The 14,192-nt window shown below is 45.6% G+C and overlaps 1 protein-coding gene across 1 annotated transcript in view; it reads left to right on the top strand.

Moving 5' to 3' along the window:
* The window catches only part of LOC146584664 (vascular endothelial growth factor receptor kdr-like), a 180,655-nt gene that overhangs the window by 106,844 nt on the left and 59,619 nt on the right, over positions 1-14,192 (top strand). Inside the window, exons 10-11 of the mRNA XM_085324289.1 lie at positions 9,567-9,717; positions 12,702-12,807. Coding sequence (XP_085180415.1) covers positions 9,567-9,717; positions 12,702-12,807 — 257 coding nt within the window. The remainder of the gene's footprint in view (positions 1-9,566; positions 9,718-12,701; positions 12,808-14,192) is intronic.

Raw genomic sequence — 14,192 nt, 5'->3', positions numbered from 1 at the left:
AGATTGAATCATGAGTCCAAATAGTAGTTCAACAAGAAGTTGGTTCTGCTTTCTTTTGTATTTCCCGAGGTTCAGTCAAGCAGTGAGATAAATGAAGTTATTGATGCAGGTTTGTTTTCTTTTCTATCGTGAATTCTTTTCTCCTTTTTCTCTTCACACCTAAAAATATTCTCAATTGTCCTGTTTTGTATCACTTATGTGCTGCTGTACCATGCAACTTCCAGCATTTGTGTTCTTCTCATTTCACCTTTCACAAAGAAATAATGCCTAACTGAATGGAGAGCTGGCTGTTTGGGCACATTGCACCCAGTAGAAATGCTAAATAAGATATCCTAGCTTAAATCAGCTCAATGATGATATAAACTAAGGTGTATAATTTAGGAGTGGAGAGAGCTACAAGTATGTTTCAGGTCAGCAACTGCAGCTCAGCTGATGAGCAGTAATGTGTTAAGCTGCAGTAATTTGCTCACTCGAGGTTGTTTATCCATAAAATGGTTTTGTGGTCTTGTTTGAGAACGGAAACATTTAAAGGAAGAGAAAATTAGGAATGATAATAAATCATCCTGTCAAGGTAAATATTAGTGTTTGCATGCAAAAAAGAATGTTTAGTTGAAAAGCAGCCATTCCCCAAATAGGCATATGAAAAAAAACAAACAGACCTTGTTTGCATGAACAAGATGCTATTTCAGGATTAAACCATCCCTTGCTATAAACTACAGTACAAGCCTTTCATCTTTAGTGTGTGTACAAGCATGTGGTATTGTCTCTCTCACACACAGTGCATGCCTAGCATGGTGCTCATTGGTAGCCCTTCTCCAAGAAGAGCATCAGAGACTTTAAGCAGGAATAATTATTGCATTGCAAAAATACCATTTCTCAGGCTCGCAAAGTCCAGTACCTGCAGGAATGTTACTGCCTGGAGAAGGTGTTGCATATTGAAGACGAATAAGCAGCAAATGTTTCTCTTTTGGTAACAATAGATCATCCCAGAAACGAAGAACATGCAAAGGAAAATATCTGCCAAAGAGTGCCACTRTTTTTAAGCTAGTGGCTGCAAACACTGAGGAGGACAGGCATGACACAAAACATCCAGGAAATCTATATTGCCTTTGCCAGGCTCTTCTCTGCAGCACTAACCCAACGTGCTCTGAAGTGCTCGACCTAAGGGGGGGTCATTTTGTCCAAATGMATGTGGCCAAATAGGAGTTCAGCTTTCTAGGCATTTTTATGCAGGTATTACCTTGCCCGCTACTGAAACACAACCACCTCTGAGCTGGAAATGGCCCTGTTTGAAGAGGGGAGGTTTTAATGTCTGCAGTTTGAGCCATAGAGAGAATGGAATTACTGAAGCTGCAATTTGAACACAGGGATTAGCAGCATTAATGAAAAATCCTCTTGGCCTTGCAGTGAACACAGTGGTAGGAGCATCAGTTTTATGTTACATCTAAAAGATGGTGCTTGCAGCAATCCAGCTCTGGATAAGCCTCGTGCTGAGGGCTGGTTATGTACCAGCTCACTACTACCGAGGAGAAGTAACATTTCTTTTGAGTAACAGCATTATGGTATGTCCCCCACCACCACCAAAGCCAGGGCCAGTCTTCTAAATTTCAGAGCTGCATCTGTGGGCGGTGTGAGTCCTCCTCTGTATCATTAAAGAGAAGATGGAAAATTATTTAAATAGGCTTTTAGATGAGGCAGTAAATGTTATTTGGATGTATTTTCTTTTGTCTGCAAAGGGACAGTGCCCTGAGGAAATTATAAGTGAGCATACAACCCCCTGTCCTGCGAGTCCCTTCAAAATACTACGTCGTTAGTGGTCCTGAGCGGTGCAGAAGGTATAACCGGCAGTCAGTGTGCTGTGGCAAAGCCATCGCCGTCATTTTGAACTAGGTGTAGGGGAAGCTGGAAGTTAGTAGTGTTGTGAATTGTTGTCCACAATCAAAGTATAAATAGCAGCTGATCTCTTATTCATCAAAATGCTCTGTATGAATTTTGCAGTGTATTTTATTCGATAATAATGGCAGCGGAAGAGGCCCCTTTAGAGGGGATGAGAACGAGATAAGAAGCGAGCAGCGTAACCCCCGCAAGCCAGGAGCGTATATGCAGCGTCTCCCTCCTACCGTGCCGGAAGACCAGCCCTGCCGCAGGCTTTCTGTGGAGTCGCACTCCCTGTGCACACACGCTGTGTGCACAAGGGATTTCACTCCATGGTAAGGAGTGAAATATTAGGAAGTTATTTCCCCCCAAGTTTGAAATGACCGTAAAATTGAACAGCATCTGCAGGGAGCAGAGTGTCAGCAAAACTGAGGCACAAAATTCTGGGTAGGGACTCATAGCAATGCCTGCGCAAGGCTGGGACCTGGCTGATAATATGCAGGAACGTGGCACATGGACGTGTGTGCTTGCTGCCTSGCCTGGAGGAGACTGGCCACCAGGATCCCACTGCTATTCAAAAAATGTCTCTTTAAGAAGTGGCTTAGCTGTGCCTCTGGTCACCCGTGTTCCCACTGCAGCTGGAATTTAATCTCGCAGGAGCACATATCTCCCTTGCGGAGTCAGGTTGGCTCATTGGACTCAAGTCCCCAGGAGGTAGCTGATTGCATTTTCAAAATGCTCCTTCTTTACATATTTACACATCAAACACTGTCCAAGGAACGGCGGGTTGCTGTGTTTTTGTTTTGTTTGATTAAATTCTTATTGAGAAAGCCCCAAGAAAATAAAGTCCTGAAGAATTTGGAGGGGAGGGAGCAAGGAGAAGGGACAATCCTGGCAAACAGCTGGTGACTGCACATCCGAGGCATCCAAGGAGGAGAAACGTGGGAGAAAAGAGTTATTCCAGGCTCGAGTACAAAGCAGCTTCAGAACAAACCATAAACAAAAAGCCCTAAATCTATTTATGGGCAAGCAGGCTGCATTTCATTCTCACCCTTGCACAAGTCATCTGCATGTATCAGGGTTCTTGCTGAGCACTTTATGGAGYAGTCAGCATGCTCTGACCACCACGTTGTGAGTGAAGATTGTATCGAAGCCTGAGTGAATTTAAAATGATGGGATGAATAATCTCCTTCACCACTTTGTCCTTCTGCTTTGTGCCTGAGTTTCTTTCCTGTGCTGCCTCAAGGCTCTTCCAGCAAATACTGCTTTGGGTTCCTGCTGCTCTGGTCAATTGAAATTACATTCCCTCGCACAGTCCTTGATCCCCCAAGCTCTTGCAGGAGTGCAGGATTAAGTGCTAGAAATAGCCCGTACCATAAGCAGTAGTAATTCACAGGCTCCTTCCGAACTCCTCTCTCCTGGGCAAGGGCTGAAATGAAAGGGGTGCACKGGGAGTTCTCCTCACGCCGGCTATCCCTCGCTTTCTGTTCCGAGCGAGAACTCGCTCCAGAAGACGGAGCGAGGCGTAGGGTGGCCTGCTGCCTAGTCAGCCCAGCTCCTTCCTACCTGGTTCTTCGGACGTTGCTGGATTGTGAGAAGCACGCGTTGGTTTGGATTATCCGTGCAACACAACTGACGATGAGGTTAAAGGACTGAGCCAGACAGGAGAAGCAGGACTRCAGAAACTGATGTGCCCTCGCCTTGCCTGCCTGTTTGGAAATGCTGCCAGGTCTGGTTTTCCTTTGTGTAGCAGATTCATCTCCTGTGTGGCTCCTTGGAGGAGGACCCACTCAGGAAAAGTCAAAATAGAAGATATTATTTTCCATCCTGCAGGCCAGCCAAGCAAACCAGAAATCCCAAAATAAAACAGAGCCTGTCTCCATCCAACCGTTGCTCCCGTGAGTTGCTCCCCAAGCCCACGGCTCTGCTTTCCTCCCGGGCCCGGCCGGCACTGGATGTGGCCGCTACTCAGGGTGGGGCGGACGTTSGGTTGAGAAGAGCGAGCGCAGAGACCCGTCACCATACAGTGCTCCAAGCTGTCCTTGACATCTCATTCACCCCTCGCAGGCGGGAGCGAGGCGACCGACTTTTTCTGGGAGATAGCAAGAGGAAAGAAAAACTGTCGCCGCACCAGCAGGCTGCGCGAGCCTTTCCGGCACGCTGAGTCTTAGCAAGTTATGAAGAATTTTCTCACTGACATCAGGCGATCCCTGCACACTTGCAGCKCCGCAGCCCGGCCTCCCGTCAGCCCCCGTGCTCTCCCGGGAGAGCCCCTAATGAAGAAGTCAGATGAGGTATTTTCATTTTGTTAGCAGTAGCCAAAGCAATTTTAGGAAGAGGAAGGTGGGGGCCTGCGGACATGTGCCAGAAAAATCCAAAGCACGCAGCTCGGGTCCGTGCGGCAGCAGTCCCTGACAGCCTTGCAACCCCGAGCAGCGGGAGGAAGTCGGAAAGCGGCAGCACATGGTTTCCACGCTGTCTCTGAGCCAAGCCTCAGGTAGATTAACTAGTGGGTTTTTTCCTTTTGAAAAGCATGCAAAGGACCAGAGACAAAACCTCCTCGCAAACTGCCTGCTCTGCTAGCAATTAAGCAGCTCATCGTTACGCACTTTGCTTTTGAACTCTGCTTGGGCATGAAAAATAAGAAGGGGAGAGACAGACAGGAGGGAAGAAAACCCTTTTTTCCCCCAAGGTTGGCTGCATCAAGGATGACCGATAGATCTGGGAAGAGGCGGTGCACGACTGAAAGAGGGACGGCCTTCTTCCTATGGAGGAATATATATTGTCATGCTATAGCGTCATATATAGGAGACGCATTTAAAAGTGACAGTACCAGGCTGGAAAACCCCAAACCAAGTTACACTCTGTTTTCAGCCACAGAAGTCCCTGTAGGGTGGGTCGAGCTCCCTGTGATTTTCCTACTGTCCGTCCCTACAGCCTCGCGCTGAAGGTTTCTGCTCCATGGGCATTCACCCTCCTGGCACCCATGGCCCGTAACAAAAACCACACAGATCTCTTGGAAACTGAACACAAACTGGTTTGATTTGGGGGAAAATTTCACCCTCTTTTTTCCCACATCATTTGGCCACTCCAAACTTGCATTAATGAGTTTCCTATCTATCTTACTGAATATTCACCTAGCTCAGCTTGCAGAGCTTGTATTTCCATAAAGTACTGTGTAACCCTCAGAGGAAAGATTCTGAAGTGCAAATTATTTTTGCTTTTGGGCAACAGAAAGGACAAATAGGAAACAAGTTGCCTCTCTGTCGCTAGTTTTAATGAAGCCCTTGTCCAAGTGAGCATGTAAGGTTGTGTCTAAATGCTTTGCTGGACCACTCCGTGTTATTTTAACGATGTGCCTAATGTGAAAAGATTTTTTTGAAACCCAGCTGAGAGTGTAGTGGGGAGAGTGCATAAACAGCACTTGAGCAAGAGGACACTGGAAGCAAAGCAAAGCTTCTCTACAGAAAGCCAGGAGATGTTTTATGGGCTGTCCTCTATATTTGGGTGCTCCTTTGGGTGGCAAGTGTGCAGCCCCATAATAACACGAATTTGGAGACCGAAGAACCTTTTGCAAAAGCTGTGATCAGGGGGAGGTGTCCCAATCATCATACATATTATTTACTTCTAATGCCCAAAGCCTAAACATTGCTCTAGAAAATAAGGTGAGATTTACATAATGCTGATAAATTTAAATTTGCAGTAAGTGGAACTGCTTTTGATTGCATTTCACAGCGCGGCAGCAGGGAAGTCTTTAGTTATTCAGGTCAGCTCTCACACCAGCAATTGCACCTCTGCAAAGAGAGTTGGGGATACGATCACACTTTAAACCTGAGAGGACAAAACCCCCATTTGTTTCAGTGCATTCAGAGCCACCTGAACATTGCACACTCCAAGAGCAGCCACGGACAGGAAAGCTTTTAAGATTTGTTTGGCTTCTGCTTGAGAAAACTTAGCATGGGGAGGGCAAAAGCCAAGGGATGGGAAGGGGAGGACAGAAGTAAGCAGGCAGATCTCTGGGAGCAAGGGGGAAGCAAGAAATGGGATGGCGAGGGATGCTTGGGGCAGGAATGAGGTGTATTTAGAGGTCTCTCCTTGCAGTTCAGCACTAGTTGCCGGCTGGGAGCAAGGCTCTACTGGGGAGCTGTTTGGTGAGCGCGAGGTTGGGGAGCTGAGGGTGCTGTCGGTCATGTTCTCAGCGCAGTTGCAGAGTTTCAAGGAGAAAGGAGGATTTTGCGCTGCACTTGGTGCACTGCAGGGCTTTGTCTTGTTTACTCAGCTTTTGTGAGTGCCATTACTCCCAATACCTGCTAAAGCGCCCAATTCTCAACAGCTTATTTTTTGCATGCTTAAAAACCAGCAATACTCTTGCAAATGTGCATGTGTGATGAAACCCATATTTGAGATGCATAATTCAAGGTGCAACCAGAAATATACTTGGACTGTGGCAGTGGTTACAAGTGGATATGTACCCCAGGCCTTCCCCCCGTCCTGCAGATGAGCAAAGGTGCACCGAGTTCCTGCATAATCCACCGCACTGCTCAGTAAGCAAACGTGAAAGAGAGAGCAAAGCAGCATTTGGAAGAGGGAGAGGGTTGTCTGAGAAATACGCTGCTTGGTGTACGTTAGATAATCACTGGCTTTAGGGAAAACTCCCCRTCATGCTAATGTGGAGAGCCTTTCTGCAGGCAAGAGAGCGGCGGATGCCAGCACACGGAGTCAATTATCTGCTTACAGTCTGAGTAAGTCTAAAAGGCCAGTATCTKAGGAAACCAGTTCACTTGGTAGATCCTACTGTTTCCACCACTGATAGAGGCAACTTCTGTAAATAAGATGCTGCACGACAGAGCAAAGCGACTGGAAATGCATCCGTTATAATCAATGGGCACTGTAAGAGGTAAAACACCCAGGAGAGTCTGCAGAGCCTCTGAATGTTTTCAGTCCAATACATACACCCTAGTGATTCCAGTCCACTCCTAAGACTTCAAGGGTCCAGCGATTCAGCTCAAAAATCAAAACGTCAGTGCAAAACAGCACACCCAAGATCAGGTTCGCCTAACTCGGGCTTGAAACTCGCCTTGTGCGAGACATTAGAGTATCTCACACTCCACATCACAAACCTGAGGCACACTGGGCCGATGCTGATGTCCCTAAAAACACAAAGAAGGGGCTTTAAAGATTTCAAAACCATCGGAGAAGCCATTTGCAGAATGACCCCTACTACTGTTACCCATTTTGTGGTGAAAGAAAGAAAAGCGTACAACTTGCCTCGATTTCTGAGTGCCTTTCCCACAACAGCCACTACCCYACACTCACTGCGTTATGTGGCACTGCGAAAGAAATGCTGGGGAGGCATTTTTAGCCAACCCCTCAAGGTTTAAGAAAATAATTGCTTAAGCCTCATAAATTACTATTATTTCATTAAATGAATCATTTTGACTCATTTTCGGATTCAAGCAATATTTAATAGTGCCATGCAGTAAAGTAACTGCGGAATTAGGAATTCATTTGTCACTCATGTATGTTCTTATTTTAATTAGATCAAGTTAAATTTTTTATTTCTTTCTTAGAAAGATGATTTAAGTRACAGTCAATGTGTTCATCATTTCACTCAGAGTGTAAAAAATTCTTCTAATATTCAAAGGTAATAAYCAAACCTTTCCCCTCATATTCTTTCACACAAAAACACATACACAATACTCTCTCTCCCCCTAAGYGAGTAAAGCTTTGTTCTTACAACCCAGAAAACATAACACTTAAGTAACCTTTCACACTGAACTTAGCGCCTCTTCTTCTGGGTGAAAATCATGCTTTTGAGTTCAGTCCAGACATGCTGAACAAAGGATTCGAGACTGAAAGGAAAAATGTCTGGGATGATGAAAAATGTGCTTCTACCTCTGTGGAGTTTTTTTAGAATGATTTTTATGATCTGGAATAGTTTAGTGATGGGAAATGAGATGCTACTTACAAGGAAGTTCAACCTTAGTCTCAATAATTTGTCCTGTGAACTGGCCATACACACACAAACCTAAGCCTTTGGTCAGCAGGACATTTTGGGACCCAGCAGCGACATGGTGCTGATGAAGATGTGAGAACCAGGGTCCCCAGCCACCCTGTCTGCTGCCTCCTTGATCTCCTCCTTCACCAAAGATAACCCTACTCCAGGTCTGAAACATCGTCTGCAAGCAGAAGGAGAACAAAACGCAACCAAACGGGATCAAAAAGCAAAGCAGAGCACAACAGTGCTGTCCATCTTAAAACCAAGCAAGGCCAGTCATTYGGATTTTTTAAGTGAAACACTAATTAGGACCTAATGTAGACTCTTCAAAGCAGCTGAGGTTTTACTATAGCATGGGAATTAGGGTATGGCTGCACCAGTTACACTCAATACTCCTTCTTTCATCTRGTGAAGAAGGGAAGGCTGATACATTTTCAGGCAATGGTGAGGTCAGAAGATCATTCAAAATCTGACCTGGCAACCAGGAGAAATGGAAAGTGCGGATCCCGCTGAGACATGGGATCAGACTGGTCAGTTCTCTCATAAGAGTAGAGGGCTGGAGGGGGGAAAAAATGGAGGGGAGCGAAAGGGCTCAAGATTGATGAGGTGGGCAGTAACTCGTATTTACATATCTGGGGCCTCCTTGACAGGAGAAAAAATAAGTTAACCCRAAAAATAGAAATCTAATCTACATTCACTTCCCAACTTGTCAAAAGCCCTCAGCGTAAAGCAGCCGCACTCGGCTGCGCAGAGGTGTTCCAYGGAGGGACCCCGACCAATAAATCTGTGTGATTTCCTGTTATGAGAAGCAGACAAAGAGATACGGCCAGGGATGGGCAGAGCTGTCTGCATAAGGGAAGAGCCTGAGCTCTCACCCCAAACTCAAACCCACCCTCTCCGAGGTTAGGAAAAGTTCAGTTCACTTTGGGGATTTTTTAGCCTTATTTCTCATTTTTGCATGTTCCCGTGGGAGCTGGAAGTAGATGGGACAAAGCATTTCTTTCCTGCTGGCAGTGAGCAGCACTGAAAGTGTCACACAAAAGTTTGTTCTTGTGAGACTTCCAGTCCAAGGGTGTGATCTTGCAACCCCTCCAGATGTGAATAACACAGCGACATTTTTAATGGTTCCGCTCTTGGGGAGAATTTTTGGCATTACTCTGCAAGTGATTTCTCCGCACCACTTCTCCCCTGCATTCTGCTTTCCGCCATCCAGTGCACGTTACGCAGAAACGGAAGAGGTAAGCAACGTTTCCCGATGAAAAAGACTTTTTTTGCAGAGACCCTTGGGAGAACGTGCACAATGGTAGYGATCTTGCAGAGCACCAGCTGTTTGATAAGATTCCTCTCGCGTGGTGACATCAGAAGTTCAATGCTATTTTGTCGATAGTACCTAGACTAACAGCCTGATCCTGCAGTCCCAAATCAATAAAAGTCTCCTGGCATACATTTTCTAGACATGTAGAAGGTCCTTGACATTTGAAAGCAATTAGGATGAATGTGGCAGCGTTTCAGCATTTGCTGAAACACTAAAACCAGTGCCCGCGTTCCCGCGAACGAAGAGTTTCAGCATTGCTGGTAGTTGTCCTACAGCTTCAGCAACCTCACTGTATCATCGCTGTTCGTTTCAAGACCTTTGATGGAAACAATAACACTAGCATGGATATAAACTCTTTTTTTTTTCCTTTTTCTTTAGAGAGACCCAAAATCTATGAAAAGGAGACTGATTTTGATAAGACTGAGCGAGTGGAATTAAGAAGCAAACACAAAATCCAGTGCACCGTAAGCGGGAATCCTGACCCAAAGATCGAGTGGCAGTGGCAGCCCTGCAGCCTCACGGAGACAGTGTAAGTGAACATTCAGGGAGCTCTTGCCTAAGGGTAAACACGCTGTGATTTGGTCTGATAGATTCACAACAATTTTTCTTTCCAGTGTGTCTTATTTATCTGTATTAAGAGTCACTAGCAGTGATTCCCCACCTAAAGATCGTAAGGGGGTTGCCCAAAAGATACCTCATTGTCTATAATACTTTTTGGAGTTACAAGCACCTTTTATAATATCAGAATTGTGCCAAATAAATTTAAGGTGACTGAAGATCACACTTCAATTTTCTTTAACTTGACCAGCAAGGTACCTCAGACTTACTAAGATTTTTTCTTACACCTCTTGGGTGCAGCCTGTGATGTGGACGAAGGGAAAAGCTAGGTGTGTGAGACCAGCAGATCTCAGGGAAGAGCACTCTGCTTTTTGCGTAGAGGTGACATACGTTATGTCCCATGAAAGGGCTAGTGCCAGACAAACCTGGCGAAGGCTTACACGTGTTTAGTTGCCATACTGACTTCATGCCACTTCTAAGGGCCGTCTTCACYGGTGCACACTGAGCACCTGGCTCCCATCACAGCCTCTGCACTGCTGGCAGAGGTAACCAAGCCTTCACGCCTTACTGAGTGCCCTTCTTTGCTGCAAGTCTGGAGGCAGCACRAGGTGTGAAGACACAGAAGCAAGTCTAAACTGTCAGATAGGAACTTGGCGAGTCAAAACGTAAGATGTCTCATGTGGTTTGCCGTATACAAACAGACACTTTTGTTGTTCTCGTTGCTATATGAGCAGAGTGGTCTGTGGGGAGAGGTCTTGGCTCAGGCCTGAACGGCTTTTCTTCCCCTGGGGGACCTACGGGAGCCATGTGTAACAGCTCTGACAGTACTTTAACTCTTCCCTGCAATGAGAAGGCTGAAATCAGGCCTTCCCTCCTTTAAAATATAAAGGCAGGTCTGGGAAGCAGGAGAGAAATTTTGCTGGATTGTTCCTTATTTTCTCACAATTTCAGTGCTTTTGCAAATACTATGAATGGCAGGCCAGGAGACTGAGACAAGCCATGAAGAGAAACTCCTGTCCCAGGTTCCCTGCTGCAGCAGTCACAGCAATGTTGGGTGATCTTGGCTCAGATCAGGTCTCAGAAATGACTGCATGTCCTTCCATGAGGGAAGCGGCCCATTACTTGGTTTAGCATTTGGCCAGGAGTTACATCGCTCCTGCAGGAATAAAGCAGCTGAGATTTGTAAGCTTAGGTAGGGCTGTTGGCATTGCAGGTCAGCAGAAGGTACACAAGCTGCTGCTCTGAAGGTGTTCAGCAAGAATGGAATGGAAATACCATAAGGAAACACATTRGACATTCTGTAGGAAAGCCACAGAGAGGACCTGAAGTCTTTTCYAGACTTTTCTCTCCAGGGAGAGAGCATTGGTCGTGAAGACTGAATTAAGTCAGATTCAAACCAGTGACCTGGTGGCAAAAGACCTCGTATAACCCTTGTTCCAGCTCCCTGACTCTCTGATGTTATCAATCTAAATACAATTGCAGAGTGGCGTCTACCTCTTCTGGTCTCCGGCGCAGCCTTATCTTTCTCCAGCAGAAGCTGTAGGAGGATTCCTGTGGGAAATGACACAGACCCCATTTCCTTCTGTTGTCTCACTTCCTCTCTCTCCCTCTCTCTCTCCCCCTTCCTCACTGGTGCACTTTGAATCCCAAAACACTATCATTGTTCCTTAGAGCTGTGATGTGACTTGCTTCCTTTGAGTTTTTTCCCTTCATCCTTAAGAGAGAATTGTGCCTTGCAGGAAGTCGCCTAAGACATCTTTTAATTAGGCTGTTTTGAGAGCTATAAACCCTCCCTTGACCCAGGGTGGTAACCATGTGTCTTCTGAAGACTTGGCAAAGGCACAGCTGTCTTACGAATTAGCTGTCTGCAGCACTGGCCCTTGGGCATCACCTATAGAAATCCATATTCATTTTACCTCCTATAATCCTTGCAAGGATAGCAGGCTCGGAGGCTACGGCACTGGTCAGGGGAAGCGCGGCGCCTTTGCAGGCAGAGGARGGAACACGGACGCTTGTTCCTGTCGTGCACTGGGATGACTAGTGCAATTGCAGCTGGTTGTGGGGTTGAACTGGCATCGCTAACTTGCTGTCATGGAGTCACTGTTCGTAATACCCAGCCACCCTGGACTGCAGCTCAACTAGCAATATTGTTAAAAAGTTTAAAATTGGAAAGGCTTCCTCGAGCTGCGCAGCCAGCAGAGCCCTCAGCCAGCACGCCTGAAGCCCTTGTGCTACTAAGCATGGCAAGGCCTGTGTCTCTGCTCATTTATGCAAAGAGCTGTAGTTAAAGCAGAYAGAAAAGCCTCTTGCCTTGGACGGTACGAATATACCTCCCAGCATGACGTGTGCTACATTCAGTACCCTTGCTATAATTCAGAAATGAAGATTGCTAACCAACAAAGATCTGGTTATCTTTCAGTGAGTATGCTGTATCACTGGAGCCTTCTGCTATCGTTATCCCAATATTCATTCGTTCTGCTCCCTCAGCTTGCGCGTCATGTAGCTAGACAGTCACAGTCAGCAGCAGTCACCTCCTCACACCGTGTTGAATGACTGGCGTTTTGAATTCTGAAATACATTGCAAGTGCTCAAAGCCCTTAAAGAGTTATAGTTGCAGCAAGCTGGGGTGTTTCTCCTATTAGCCAGATGATTAAACTCACATGATTTGATTTAGGTGTCCAGGTTTTTCTGTTTCCAGTTTTCAGAAAGTTTAGGATGTGTCCTTGCTGGTCAAATTGTGATCTTTGTCCTGTCAAGGTAGGTCCTAACTGAAATGCTTTGAAATGTTGTGATGAAGGAATATTGCAGTTGTGCCAGAAGGTAACAACCTCTATCAGCAAAAGCTTTCAGGAGTTTTTAAGACCTAAGACTATTGCTTAAGAATGACACCTTTATAATGGCTGCTTGGGTTATCCACTATGGTTTTGAACACTACCTTTGCTTTTCCACCTCCAGATGCAACCCTCGTGGGCCAAGAATTGTGGTTGAGGAGAACATGTATATAGGCAACAAGATTGGGAGCATTGAAAACATAAGCATGAAGCATGGGGATAAAAGGAAGGTATGTGTCTGATGGAAGTTTGAGCACTGATGTCATGGAATAGCAGTGGGTTTTACGGACGGGATGCTGCGCTCACACAGACAGCCCTCTTCGCGGTTCCCAAGCTGCTGCTGGTTGTTAGCATGCTTTAAATTCCACAGTCCTGGGATCATTTTCAGATCTCCGCTGTTTATAAATGCCAAAATTCTGGCAATGATGTCACTTACCCTGTTTAAAGCCCTCCAAAGACTTTTGGGTCAAAAACTTCTGTCTCAGTCTTGAGAAAGTGTAAGACTGGTTCAGTACAAGAGGGGTCTTGTGAAGTACACACAACTGATAAGGACTCTACGTTCATCAAATTGCTTAGCACTTAGAGAGCACTTTGTACTGCCCAGAGAGAACCACAAAATCTTGCCTACACTCCCAGTAGTAGGAGGTGAACAGCTGTTATTTAAGCGGTAGCTGGCCTGATTTTTGGAGTGTTTTAGGTGCCTGTAGTACCTGCCTGGTTTTGCTGGAGTTGGGGATATTTTCTTATCCATTTGGGGTACCAAGCATCTTACTAAGAAGGGGAAGGTGGGAAGACCTCCTTCCTTCTACACTTCTCTRCCTGCTTCCCCGTCCAAACAGATAACACCAGGGGCATGCTTCCCACGTGAACTGCAAAGATCCCAGCCATGAACTACCTGTTAAAAAAGCCTCCTGGGTACCTGTGGTGATACTGACTGATATTGTTAACACACATCCATACTAATCCTTGAGAAATCACTGCAGCTGTTCTGCTCTAGATTCACAGACTTCTGGCTATGCCTTGGAGAAGATGCTRTGATCTGGCTCAGACAGTTGTTTTACCTCTATTGGACTTACTTACAGAGATTTGTGGCTCTAAAAGCAGTTCTGCAATTACATGTGTTTCAAGGTGGATGCTTCAGATAGTTGAGTGCCTAAACCTGCAAGGTGCTCACTGTTGCAGTCTGTATCCTGGCGTACTTTAAGCACATGATAAAATTCTTGAGCTACTTGTATGCTTAAAGTTAAGCACAAAGCTAAAGTGCTTTTCTGGATCAGCTCCAGACTAAATCAGCATCTGGAAGGATCAGTGCCTTAGCCATCTGCTCTTTCTCATGGAGACTTTCCAGCTTTAAACATAATCTAAAACAGAGCTCTGAAAATATGGAGGTTGGGCTGGGAAGGAGAAAATCACTGTTCACTTTTCATTCCTGAGTTTTCCCCTTGCTGGAAGATATTTATAAATTGGATTCATTTAGATAGCATAGTGCCCCATAATCTCTGTCTTTAATGGATTTTCTCAGAATTTTAGATCTTAGGTAAAAAGCAACCACCTACAAAGCTTCAACTACTTGTAAAAAACAGAGACCAGTGACTTGTACCTACAAAGATTCTTC

Source organism: Rhea americana, unplaced genomic scaffold, assembly GCF_003343005.1.
Source record: "Rhea americana isolate MKP2758 unplaced genomic scaffold, rheAme1 scaffold_90, whole genome shotgun sequence".
NCBI lineage: Eukaryota > Metazoa > Chordata > Aves > Rheiformes > Rheidae > Rhea > Rhea americana.
Note: the sequence above shows the minus strand (reverse complement) of the source record. Positions and strands in the feature narration are given on the sequence as shown.